This window comes from Solenopsis invicta, chromosome 3 (assembly GCF_016802725.1).
Source record: "Solenopsis invicta isolate M01_SB chromosome 3, UNIL_Sinv_3.0, whole genome shotgun sequence".
NCBI classification, from domain to species: Eukaryota; Metazoa; Arthropoda; class Insecta; order Hymenoptera; family Formicidae; genus Solenopsis; species Solenopsis invicta.
This window is the reverse complement of record NC_052666.1, coordinates 10976759-10989624: the sequence shown is the minus strand read 5'-3', so window position 1 is coordinate 10989624 and position 12866 is coordinate 10976759. Positions and strand designations below refer to the sequence as shown.

General features: G+C 50.7%; 1 protein-coding gene across 1 annotated transcript; it reads right to left on the bottom strand.

Annotated features, from left to right (window-relative positions):
* Nucleotides 1-155: 155 nt before the first annotated feature.
* On the bottom strand, nt 156-3520 carry LOC120357380 (translation initiation factor IF-2-like). Its single transcript, XM_039447560.1, has 2 exons — nt 2750-3520; nt 156-419 (listed from the first exon to the last, which is right to left on the bottom strand). Exons 1-2 carry the CDS (start codon nt 3518-3520, stop codon nt 156-158), a joined length of 1035 nt encoding a protein of 344 aa, XP_039303494.1.
* Nucleotides 3521-12866: the final 9346 nt, after the last annotated feature.

Sequence of the window (12866 nt, the reverse complement as noted above, 5' to 3'; positions counted from 1 at the left end):
CCGCCACCCCCCTCCGCCAGGCACTGCGCAAGGATGTCTTGCGCAGCCCTGGCGTGGTTGAGGTTGGCCTGGAGGAGCCTAAGGGGCATTTTCGGTTGTCCCCTGAGGCTCCTCCACCTCCATCTCGGTTTCGCGGGTTTCCGCATTCACCGTTCTTATGCTCCTCTCCCTTTGCGGGAGAGGAGCTTCCTCCTCAACACTACCATGGGGACCGGAGCAGGGGGCGGGGTTGGGACTGGAATTGTAGATGGCCCCGCCTCCTTCCGGCCATCGGTGCTCGGGGGTGCCTGTTGCGGCTTGTTCGCCAGGCACCCCTTTGCGCCAATCCTATGCTCGGCGGGCTTGCCCGCGTCTCGGCAGACCGGGCAGCCCCCGCCTTTGCTGTGCATGCTGTGGCCAGATGGCCAAGGCCTCCACACCTGTAGCAGCAGCCGGATTTGTCGATCCGACTGCTGCATCTGGCCTGGACGTGGCCTTGGGCCAGACACTTGTGGCACTGCAACCCCCGAGAGGGAAGCAGCACCACTCGGCAGCTTGACCAGCCCACCCTGACGCGGGGGGCGGCCAGAGCTGCCTTACCGGCCTTGGCTGGGACCCAGCAAGTGCCTAGCCCGTTGGAAGCCGTTCGGATCTCCCCCACCTTGATATCGTGGGGGGAGCATCCTCCTATGGCTCCCAAGGCCTCGGCCACCTCACTCGAGGTGACCGAATCGTCCAGGCCACTCAACCGTAGCTCGACCGTCTTGCACGGTCGAGTTACTTTGGGCAACCCTCAAATACCTGGGGTTGCAATTGGACGGTCGTTGGGCCTTTGTCGAGCACTTCGACAAATTGGCCCAGCGATTGGGCAAAATGACGGGTGCCCTTCTGGGGTTGATGCCCAACCTCCGAGGTCCGGGAGTAGGTGCGAGGCGCGCATACGCCTACGCGGCCATGGCCGGGGCCCTGTACGGTGCTCCGGTCTGGTTTCGCGAAGCGTTGACCAGCCGCCGCATAAGAGACGTGCTGCACGCCGTGCAGCGGCGGCTGGCGCGGAGGATCGTGCGCGCTTATCGCACCGCCCCTAGCGCGGCGACCTTAGTACTGGCGGGGCTCCCCCCCGGCGGAATTCACGGCCGACGCCCTGGCATGGTCATATGCCAGGACTAAGGCCGTCCGCCTGTAGGGGGGAGTAGTTACCCCCAGGGTCGCCGCGCTATTGCGAGAAAGGGCTCGCCGGCGGGCCATGAGGTCTTGGCGGGAGAGTCTCGCCAATGACCCGCCGGCGGCGGGATCTCGGATCCTGGAAGCCGTCCTACCCCATTTGGACGAATGGGTGGGCCGCCCTTGGGGCGGCTTGTCCTACCGGACGACACAGGTGCTCACCGGGCATGGCTGCTTCGGTGAGTACCTGTGCAGAATAAGGAAGGAGCCGACGACGCAGTGCCACCATTGCGACGCCGAAAGGGACTCCGCGCAGCACACGCTGGAACACACTGTCCAGCGTGGGAGGAGCTGCGCGGAGTCTTAAGAAGAGAAATCGGCGACGATCTCTCCCTGCGGGCCATCATTAGCCAGATGGTCCGCAGGGAGAGCGCTTGGGTCGCGGTCTCCTCCTTCTGCGAGCAAGTAATGCGGCAGAAGGAGGAGGTCGAAACCATCAGGGAGAGGAGGCCGGGGGGATGCATGCCCCCCGGCGATAACAATGGAGACAGGGGCGGCGGGGACGGGGACCATGACCCAGCTTGGCTCCCCCCCCCCGGCCGTCTCGAAGAAGAAGGTCCGCCCCCCGCTCCTCAGGCCGCAGTGGCCCGTCAGCCAAAAGGCGGCGGGGGTGCGGGCGATCAGCTGCCGTCGCCCCCTCCCTTCCCACAATTAGGGAGGAGGAGGAGAGCGACGGCGCTAACACAGAGAGGGGGCGACCCTCCTCCCCAGCGGCTGCTGGCCCCGCCTTCAGGACGCGCAGTCGTGGGAGGAGGGCGGCCCTTCGCTATAACGGTGAACCCGGCGAGGCAGACCCGACCTGACGGTCCGGGGGGGACGACTCTGCGATGTAACGCGGAGCCGTACCCCCCTCTGCCTCGCCGGGGGGGAGAGGGAAGTTTCTCCCTCTCCGTCCCCAGGGTAGTTAGGAGGACCGCGCCGCCGTCAGCGCGGCGCAAAGAGGCCCGGGGCTGCGGCGGGGGCCGGATACCCCGGGCTTTATCCCCAAACCATCAGGGGTAGAGGCGGGGGGCTGGTGTCCCCCTCCCCCGACCTAGGGCAAATCAGGCCCACAAGCCCTGCCGGGTGTGCCCACGTTAGGGTACACACGGCGTGTCGAACCGGCCTAGGCCGACCGGGTCCGGGGGGCTCCGGAAGCATGCTGCACGCGTTCCCGGAGCCCCTCAGTCACGGACCAGGGCAGGACACCCGGAGAGGTTTTAGTGGGTATGTCCCTGCCGACACGTCGTCGACGGGGAAGAGCCCCACATAACCACCAGGCCTCCCCCCGGGGCCTGGGGTATGCAGTAACGCATTTCCTCTCCGTTACAAAAAAAAAAAAAAAACGGTCGAGCTACTTTCACATCGTCTCTAACTCCGAGGGCGTCCCTGATCCCTTCGGCCAGGGCGTCGGCCTTGGTGCCATTTTCTACGCCCCTGACCTCTAGGATCAGGGCCCCCGTGACGGCTCGTCTTGGGCGCAGGTCCTCGATCCCGAGGGAGGAGAGATTTACCTTCTCCCTCGCGGTCTTGAGGACCTGCGCGTATGCTGCTCCGCGCAGGTCACCGTCACTGCCGCGGTTGTCGGCGGCCTAATTTTGGTTGCCCTGGCCGGACCCAGGGAGCTGGCGCCACCCGGGGTTTGCCCCCCTGGTCCCCCCTGGCCCCCTCCACGTCCACCCTTCTTCTTTTTCTTCTTCTTCTTCGAAGAAGGTTGTTGGGGGGGGTTCGGGGGCGGGATCGGGAGGACCCTTGTCGGCCTCGCCACCGGGGGTGGGGCCGTCTTCGTCGCCCTCTCGGCGGCTTTGACGGCCTTCTTTCTGGTCTTTTTGGAGACCACCTCCGTCCATAGCTCTAGTATAGACGGGGTGGCCTCCTTCGGCGTCGGAGCGGGCCTCGCGGCCACTGCGGCCGCGTTGCCCGCTCCTTTCTGGGGGGCAGCCCCGGACTGCCTGGTGATCTTGCCCGCAGTCGGGGGTGCCTTGGGCCTCTCCGCCCCCCTACGGGCGGAGAGAAGCCCCATCTCGGCGAGGACGGCCGGGAGGACTCTGGAGAGGGCCTCCTTTAGGCCGTCCTCGGTCAAGGCTTTCGACCTCTTCCTTTCCTTCCTCCCGCTCTCCCCGACCCTAGCCCATCCCGATGTCTCCAGGGGTCTGGAGGGTGGGGGAAGGGCAGAGAAGGAGGCGCGGGAAGCGGGAGCCGCTACCCGGTCCGCCGCTTTAGACAGGGGGTTCAGCTGCTTGCTGACCCCTTGTAGCGGCGGACGGAAGTAGGGCTTCTTCAGGTCCCTGGACGATATGACCAGGGGCTCTTTTAATGTCTCGATGGACACGACCATCGGCCCTGGATTGGGTCGCGTGGTCGTGCCGCCCACCGATTAAGGGGGTTCCATAGCTGGAGGCACCTCCACCCCCGTGTCCAAGTCCTCAGTTGGACTTAGCACGTGGGGAGATGACCCCACCAGGGCCCCCAGGACCTCCTCGTCGAGGTCCGTCTGGACCTCGGCGTCGGTATATTCACCGACTTGTGCCAAGGAAGGGCCCTGGAGTCGCTCGACGCGAACTCTCAGTTGGCCGAGCTCTGCCACCAGCTTGGCCCTTTCTTTGGCCCATTTGGCCCTGGCTTTCACTAGGGCCACGCTTTCTTCCCGGTGGAGTCGCGCTTCCTCGCTCTCCCCCTGCCTGGCCACGATGGCGATCAGGCCGGCCGTCAATTCCGTGTATGCGGTCCAGAGATCCCTCCTGATGGTACCTTGGATGTTTCCGGACCGCTCCACGGACTTGGCTATCATGCCCAAACAATTGGACATGACAGCCGCCACCGCAGCCAGGGGCTGTGCCTCCAGCTCTTCTGCGCGCTCGAGGGCTTCATGTTGCGCCCTCGTGGCACGCTCAGAGGTGGGCTTCACCTCGGGGTTTATAATTGCCCTATGATCTTTCTTTAGTTTTTTTGCCTTATCGGCTTCCGCCTTCTGGGTCAGGGCCTGGGCCGTAAATTGCCCCTCATGAGAGGGGTCTTTGGCGGGTCTCCTGCGTCCTCTCTTCGTCGGACCTTCATCTGACTCGGTCGACGAAGAGATGTAGTGTGTGGGAGCCGTCTTTTTGTGCGCCCTCTTAGTTCCCCGTCCCGCCGACTCCGCATCGGTATCGACGTCCATTTCATTTGACGCCGGGACGAGGAATGGAGAGGGCGGCAGGGAGCCACCCGTCTTTTTGGTCACCTCGGATGGTCCGGGTTCAGCTCCTGGACCGGTGCTTGCCGTGCCAGCACTGCAGCTTTCGGGCTTCTTGCCCTTGCTGCAGGCTGGGCCCGGTTTAGTGCCGGGAGTACATCCCTTTCTGTCCTTAGTGGGCAGAAAGTCCCCCAGCGTAAGCGGGGGTTTGACATTTTTATGGCCCATGTCCAGGGGATTCTGGGGGTCTGTCGAACTGAATAGCTCGAGCCCCCCTGCCCCTGTGCTGGGTCCTCTACTATGCACAGTGGCGTCTCTACCCTCAGCGGGTGAGACGTCGCCTTGGAGGTCAGATAGGGATGAGGAATTCCTCATTCCTCCCGGGCCACTCCGCGAGCAGGAGCTACTATATCACATTTCGAGAGGGTGACCTTCGGCACTTTTTTTGTGTTTGAACTAGACATAACAATATAGATCCCACTCCCCGTGACGGCTGGACCGACCGGCGTATCTCCCACCCCGCCGAAACATGACCGGTACGGGTGCCCCCGGTACTCCGGGGAGGTCGGCTTATGGCGCAGGCCCTGGGGATGTGACATCCAGGGCACGGGCCTCCAGCCCCCTACACACCCATGCGGAGGAGCCATCAAGGGCTCGCCCCGCATGGGCTTTCAGGGGTCCCCCGCCTCCGACAGCGGGGGCACCGTCACGGGTGGCGCCACCCGGGGGGCCCCACGGACGGGTCGGGCAACAGAAGCGACGCCCCTTCCGCACCCTAGCCGCCGTGGCGACCAGCACGTCCACCCAGGGGGGTAACAACTCCCCTGGGGGGACAAGACTCCGGCCCGGCACCCGCTTCGGAAGGGACGCCGTCGCGGAATGCCGGGCCAGCCAACACCGCCCCGGGCCCCGCCTCGGAATACTTCCGAGCGGCCCCGGAGCCAGTCCAGCCCGCAACCTCGGGGAGGGTTTCCCACGAGGAACGCGCTGGACCGTCCTCCACCGCTCCGACCCTGCCCCGGAATAAGTCCGGGCGGCCCGGAGACGGCCCAGCCCGCTGGGTCCGGTAAACCGGGGTCCCAGCGGCCCGTCTCGTCCGATTTGGAGCGTCGAGGAGTTCCGTTCCAGGACGGATCCTTTCACAGAAACCCCTCAACGCGATCCGCACGCGCCCTCGGCCCTGCCTCGGAAAAGTCCGAGCGGCCCGAGGGCCGTCCCGACCCGATGCATCGGGGAGGGTTTCCCACGATGCACGTGCCGGGACACCCCCGCCGCTCCGACCCTGCCCTGGAATACGTCCAGGCGGCCCGGAGACGGCCCAGCCCGACGGGATTGGCAGCGCCAAAACCCGCCGGCCCGTTCTTCCCGGAGGGACTGGCTCTCTCTCCCCGTGCCAGGACGCGAGCCGTGAAAACGACACCGTCCCCAGACACAGGGATTACCAACCCCTCTTCTTCCCGTGCCCGCCGCGCCGGGAGGCGCCTTGGGCAGGGCATTTGCCTTTGGTCTGAAGACAAATGCCTTTCACGTGACCTCTTGGCCCCCATCCCCGAGGACATTCGGGGATGGAGTTCACCCTCTCATCACGTTGAGGTGGGTCACATCGAGAGTGATCCTCATTAACCTTATCTTGTTCGAGGGTCAAACTAGGTTCATCAAAGGTGTTCATTGTTACTTCTCCGTCAGATTGCACAAAGAAATCATTGAACTCATCCACAGAAAACTGAAGAGGGCCGCTGACATCCCTCTTTTTAACCAGTCCCAGTTGCCTCAGCCGGCTCCACATCTCATTAGGGTTACTCAGACGCACAAAAGCTGACATATAGTACTCACGCTTCGCAGCCCTAACTGCACTCTGCACACTGTTTCTCAAGGTTTGGAAACATTGATAGCTCACAAAATCCCTCTGTTCTTGTCTCGCCTCCTACGCCAAGTCCGTCTTGCCATATCTCTTTCACGCATGTGTAGCCTTGAGTTCATTGGTAACCCACGGAGCCGGAAGATTCCTGAAGCCGTTGAAGCGTTGCATGCTTATTGTAGCACTTCAGTAATCTTGCGTTGAGTACCTCCACTTTACGATTAATACAATCCGAGTTCCAAACCTGAGTCCAGTCAATGTCTTGAATCTCAGATAAAAAGTCTACCCCATTAAAATTTTTATAATTTCTGCAGATGATTGTTCTGTTGGTACGTCGTCGTATTTTGATATTATATTTAATAAAAATTAAGTCATGTGCAGATAAGAACGCTACCCCATGCTGACCAAAAGCTGTCAATTTGGATGCATCATCAATTATGCACAGATCCAGCAAAGTGCTGAATGCTCTCAGGTGATGCATAGTTTGGTATGGTACAAAATAGAGATTTGAGGATGTTACAAAATAGTTTATTTGAGTACTATCATAAGAATTGTAGGCCATATCCGCGTTAAAGTCTCCTATAATGACAAAGTGTCTGTAGTTAGCTTGCAGATTAAGAAACAGTTGTTCAAATTCATTTAAATGCCCTACATTATGTGAGCGATAAACCACCGCCAGCAAGAGATTAGAGGCATCCTCTAAAACTATCTCCGCGATGATGTACTCCGGAATACTATTGTATAACTCCACCGAGCCAGCCAAAATCAAAGCACTCAGGTTCTCACGCAAATAAAATGCAACCCCATCTCCATGCCTACCACTTCTGTCTCGTCTGAAAAGTTTATAACCCGGAAGATTTACCAGCGCGTCCAAAATTTCAGATCTCAACCAAGTGTCCGACATGCAGATGATATGGTAATTTACACCAAGAAAGAAATAACAAAATTCATCAAAGTGAGCCATTAGTGATTGACAGTTTACATGACAAATCATTAAGTCATTATATGCTTGAGACTCACCCATAGTTTATAAAAGAGATTTTGTCCTTGATCTTTTTATTAAGAATTGGACATTTATTTGCATCTGTTTCCGAATGATCAAGAGCATCCGCATCCAGTCCACGAGCACGCACAGTTGCTGCATTTAAGGCCATCCGATTTATGTGTACAATCTTTTCTTTCGTGCAAATTCGCGCAAAGTCTACAAGAAAGAGCAGATCTCCACTCCTTTGCCACATGACCAAAGGCAGAGCACCTGTAATATTGCAGCACTCTTATGTAGTATGCAAAAGTGCATGAGTTGTAACGAAGATAGATTCTGTCGTTCTTTAATAGCTTATTCCGTACAATCGGAGACACCTCCAACACACAGCTCGTAGTCCGCTTGTTTTATTTTGACGGAAATATGTATACGACCTTGACCTCTGCATTGTTTCCGCTCAAATTTTGTGCTATTAGTTCTTCTTTTATTTTTATTTTATTCATATCCGCTGAGATTCCTTGAACAATGAGCCCAGGATTTGCTTTGACACTCTCTTGTACTTTGAGGCCAACTTTTGCAAGGTCCAGATTGTCTCTGATCTAGTTAAGATCCGGCATATTGGCTTCAATTCTCATGCCATTATTAGAAGCAAAAGCGATCCTGTTTACTTTAAGCGCACATTGAGCCGGTTTAAGTACACTGAATAGTGCCTCCTTCGTTTTCTTCGAGGTCTTAAATTTACCCGCTTCTTTCTTATCCGGAACCACAAAGAAGCTCGTGGAATTAGGAATATATTTCCATAGTGAAACCACGAGAAACATTTACCTTCGGCCTTGAGGTGTTTAAAATCGATGCATACTGCCTTCGCTCGCAAGCGTTAGATTCCTGCATTACCTTACCTGTCTGGGAGACAGATACACTACTCATGTTCCTGAGAACATCTTCCATGGCCTCTCTCAAATTGGCCGATTTCATAGTATTAGATCCAGTAGCCCGCTCCTCTAGCAGATTTACTAATACAATAAAGACCTCAATAAAGGCATCCCTACACCACCTGAAAGCTCCCTCAATTAATGTTCTCTTATCATCTGACTCTCTTCCAGTAAGAAGCGACCTCAACACATCACACTGTCTATCGACCGATGTCCTAAGCGCATTCACCCTGGAGACAGTCATTACATCAATGCGCTTTTCCATTAAGTTCGACCTGCTAGGCATTTGTTTCATTAGTCCACTCGGTCCACTCTTACCGCCATCTCCTTCTTCTCTACTTCCATTAGAAGGTCCCGTCGGTAAGAAAGAGTCCCCTCATCCATCCTCCTCGCCCGCTAACAAAGGGACGCATGCGCAAGTTCCAACACCAGCCAGCACCTAACCTCGAAAAGCCTCGCAGACTCAAGAGTTGTAAATTGGCAGATTGCAGTCAAGTATCCAAAGGAATATCATTTACAATACCAACAAAGTGTCCAGTCGTATTCATCCAACGAGAGATTCTGAAAAAAACTCGCCCCGTAGGGCATAAGACAGCAAGAAAGCTCTTCAAAAGCGGAGCAACAACGAAACACGTCAACACATCTACTCACCAGAGAGAGAGAGAGAGAGAGAGAGAGAGAGAGAGAAAGAAAGAAATCAGTACAAGAGATCTACAATTTTTAATGAATTTAATTATTAACTACAGCAAAATTAATGGTAAAGAAAAGAAAGTATATGTATACATCAAGAGACGAATCCGCAGAGTCGGAGAGGACACTCGTTAGAATGCCTTTTGGAAGGTAGGATTTATCTAAGAGAAAAATTTAAGAATCACAGGGTAGAGAGAAAGTGAATGGGTCAAAGAACCGCGTTCGAAAATTTTCTTCGACGGAGGAGAGAGATGGAAATATTGGAAGTCGAGGAGTCGCGTTTGCAAATCTTCCTCAACGGGATAGGAAAGAGAGAAAGAAGACGTCAAAAAGTCGCGTTCGCGAATCTTTTTTTGACGGGGCTGGGAGTGAGAGAAAAAGCAGACGCCGAGGAGTCGCATTTGCGAATTTTTCTCAACGCCAGGATGAGAGGGAGAAAAAGATAAAAAAATGGATGAGGCCACAATCTAGTTAATGCTTGGTGTGGTTCAACCCTCTGAGTCTCTGATAGGAAGGACAGAGAAAAAATGATAGAGAAGAAAAAGGCAAAACGACCGGGGCCACCCCGAAGACCAACGTCTTCGCTTAGGAGTAAACCTACCCGTCGTTGAGATCGTACCTGGAGGTCTGTTCTTTGGCGGTCGCCGGGCAGCGAATCTTGCTTGACCAACAAGACTGATCTAAATTTTGGAGTTCCGATTTCGCTCTTTTTATATGCGCGGATATGGGCAAAAAGTACCGCAGGACGTTTCCGCAGGTTCCCGGAAAATTCGGAGCAATAGTTTTTCTAACCGCGTTGCCCTTAGAAGCCCGCCCCGTTCCGCGACCGCACGGCTTGCGCCTATAGTTCGCGCGAGATGCTTGTAGACTTTCCCGGGGGTCGCGACTCGCAGGGGTATTGCATACCAAGCTCCGACGCGAATTCCTACACTTAGAAAATTAATATAAATTATGTTCCTTAAAGGATCTTGATTTGGCGTACATGGTACGATGGAGGACCATGTACTAAAGCGTTATGTATTGTTAAACGTTAATATTTTATTGTTGCTACTGCAGGAAATTAAATTTTAACAGGAGGAATTTCTAAAATTTTATGAGTGTTAATTTTTGAATTAGCGTAATTAGGAGTGTACGAGGCAATAGCGCCAAGCACATGCTATTGTTTATGTGTAAAAAGTTAAGGTTTTATTGTTATTTATAAAAGATTAATTTTTATATTTATTCAACATCTTTAGCATTTTTATTGGTTGCGGTTTTAAAGTTGTTTTAATTTGAGTTGCATAGTGCGGTAGTAGAAAGTATCCACGAAGAAGAATCACGCTTCAATAATTATTAAATTGCCGTTTCTAATATTTTATATTAAATTGAAAAGATAGGTGGAATTTCAATGCACGGAGCCTGGTGATATTAGAGGGGCTCGCGAACCGAGGGGTCGGCGCGCGTGATGTTTGTGCCGCGCCGAAAAACGCAGCTGTTGCGCCGGTTGCGCATGTAAGAACTGTATGAGATCTATTAAGACCGAGCGATATCGAATCACGATTTCGATGTAAGATTTATTCCAAATCTTAATTTGCTACTGTTAATACAGATGGCGCGGAAGAATAAAAAATTTTATCCGCCAGACGTAACAGGGACAATAACACCGCTGTGTCTCTCATACTATAAATTGTTTCGATTTTAAGTGTGTTGAGATTACGGCCTCCCTAATATTCATAAAGAGAATTTTCCTCTTAGAATCATTGTCTCCTCTGTGAACACCGCCCTTTACCCGTTAGCAAAATTTCTACACAAGATTATTAACGAAAGTTTAGCTTTCGATACAAGACAGATTTACAAATGTTTTGATATTGTGAAGTCTCTCTCGGAAAAGATTATTGACGAAGAGAGTATCTTACTTTCTTTAAATGCGATATCCTTATTTATAAACATTCCTTTAGATCTTGCAATGGACAGTATTTGCGCAAGATGGTCATTAATTGAAAATAATACTAGCATTCTAGTTGACAAATTTTCTTCAGCTTGGAAATTTATTTTACCATCTACTTAAAATAATTTTGAATTAATAGTTGAACTACTCTTGAAAAATGGGTATTCACTGGAATTTATCTTCAAACATATTTGGATAAGAATTAAGAAATTACTAAATACAAAACTTGCGCCCACTCCTGTCAGAGGTGCAAATACTCAGAATCAGCATTTCAAAGAGATAACAAAAAATTTTTTCGTCGTTCTTTACATCCACAATATTTCTGAGAGAATAGCATCTTTGTTTGACAAAAATAAATTTACAATAGGCAATAGATGCATAAACAAGATCGTTAATTTTATTAAAGTCCATAGAGACAAGAAAGAAGTTGACTATTATAGCAATGTCGTTTACCAGATCCTTCGTAATGAGTGCGATGCCACATATGTAAAACAGACAAAAAGACAGTTGAAAACTGTCAGTTGAAAGCAAAAGAACACATAAATAATATTAGACCTAATTCATTTAAACATTCCGTGATTACCTACTATAGAATAAGTGCTAATCACTCTTTTAATTGGGAGAAAATTAAAATTTTCGACACCAAACCGAATTTCCATAAAAAGCTAATTTCGAAAGTGGTATACGTTAAACAACAAATAAATGGGTTGAATTCACATAATGACACAGAACTTCTACATGATTTTTATTTTTATTTACTTGACTCTTTCCAATAAAACTGTTAAAAACATACAATAACAATGCTCATTTAAACTTTCTTCCTCAATCGTGCTTTGTTTGCCCTTACAATAAGATCGTCATTCGATTGTGAACGCTTACACAATTTTCTTTTCATCAATTTTGATATGTTACCCGAATAAGTTAATTTATCTATCGCGGAATTAATTTATGGTATATCATTTACACAATAGATCAATCATTAATGTGCAGATAACAAACGTGGCAATAACTACGCTTGTTATGAGTTACATATGAAGCCGTAGGAATTTCGTTGGCTCATTATGTAAAATAGAATTTTGATTCTGTCTTTACACTACCAAAAAGAAGAGATGTGTTGGATCACCAACACATTGAATTCATGATCAGTCCTGCTTGTTCGCCATTGGAAAAATATTTGTAAAGTTCCGTATGCAACTAAATTATTGTAACGAAAAGATACAAGAATTAGGAGGTTCGATTCCTTTGAATATTGTTAAAAATATCACATTAGTTTCAACAAGAATTGCTTGACTGAAGAAGACTAAGTATAGTCGAAACTTACCTTTTTATTATAATTAAAATCCATCTTTGCATTAAAATAATGATAACTTTTATATTTAAATTACATCCTTTGTCTGTTTTGCTGGTTAATTTTGACCGTCTTATTTACTTAAAAAAGAATATGTTTTTAAAATCAGAACAACTAAATTATTTCTTACATTTCTGTCAATACTTCCTTTAGATTATAAAATTATTTGTCTAAATTAAATAAATAATTTAAACAAATAATTTATTTGCTTTAAGAAAGGCTAATGACGTCATTTGTTGAATAAAAATAAATTTTTATTTTTGTCGAAAATATTTTCATTTCAACTAATAAAAAATCAAGTTAAAGAAAGTCTCATCAATTTAAACATAACTTTTCTCTGGTTATAAGGAAATGCTATCATTTCCACACCACCTTGGGCTAGATAGCTTGGCGCGTTTTTTTTACGTAGTTTCTGCCGTAAGCCTAATCCACTCATTTTTAAAAAATCAATTTTTTTAATGGGATAACAATTGTTCGAAATGCCTTCCGTGTGCTAGCAAACAGAACTCGGCCCTTCGCATAATTTGTTGCGTTGCACGGTGTTCCATATCTGGGGTGATAGTGTTAAAGGTCGCTAAAATTTCCGCGCGTACCTCTTGTACAGTACCATCACGCCTATGCTCGACTTTATCTTTGATATAGCCCTACACAAAGTAATCGAGCACATTGATATCTAGTGACCGTGCCGACCAAGTGATCGACCACCACGACCTATCCATCTGTTTGGGAATCGAGTATTTAAAACTCTTTTTACTTGACGGGAGGAACTTGCGGA

Bases quoted from the DNA above. Each gene is read 5' to 3' on its own strand.
- LOC120357380 (XM_039447560.1), bottom strand. From the start codon at position 3,520: ATGGTCGTGTCCATCGAGACATTAAAAGAGCCCCTGGTCATATCGTCC. The intron at 420-2,749 runs GTGACCTGCGCG...CTGCTGCTACAG, and splicing joins CGACAACCGCGGCAGTGACG to GTGTGGAGGCCTTGGCCATC.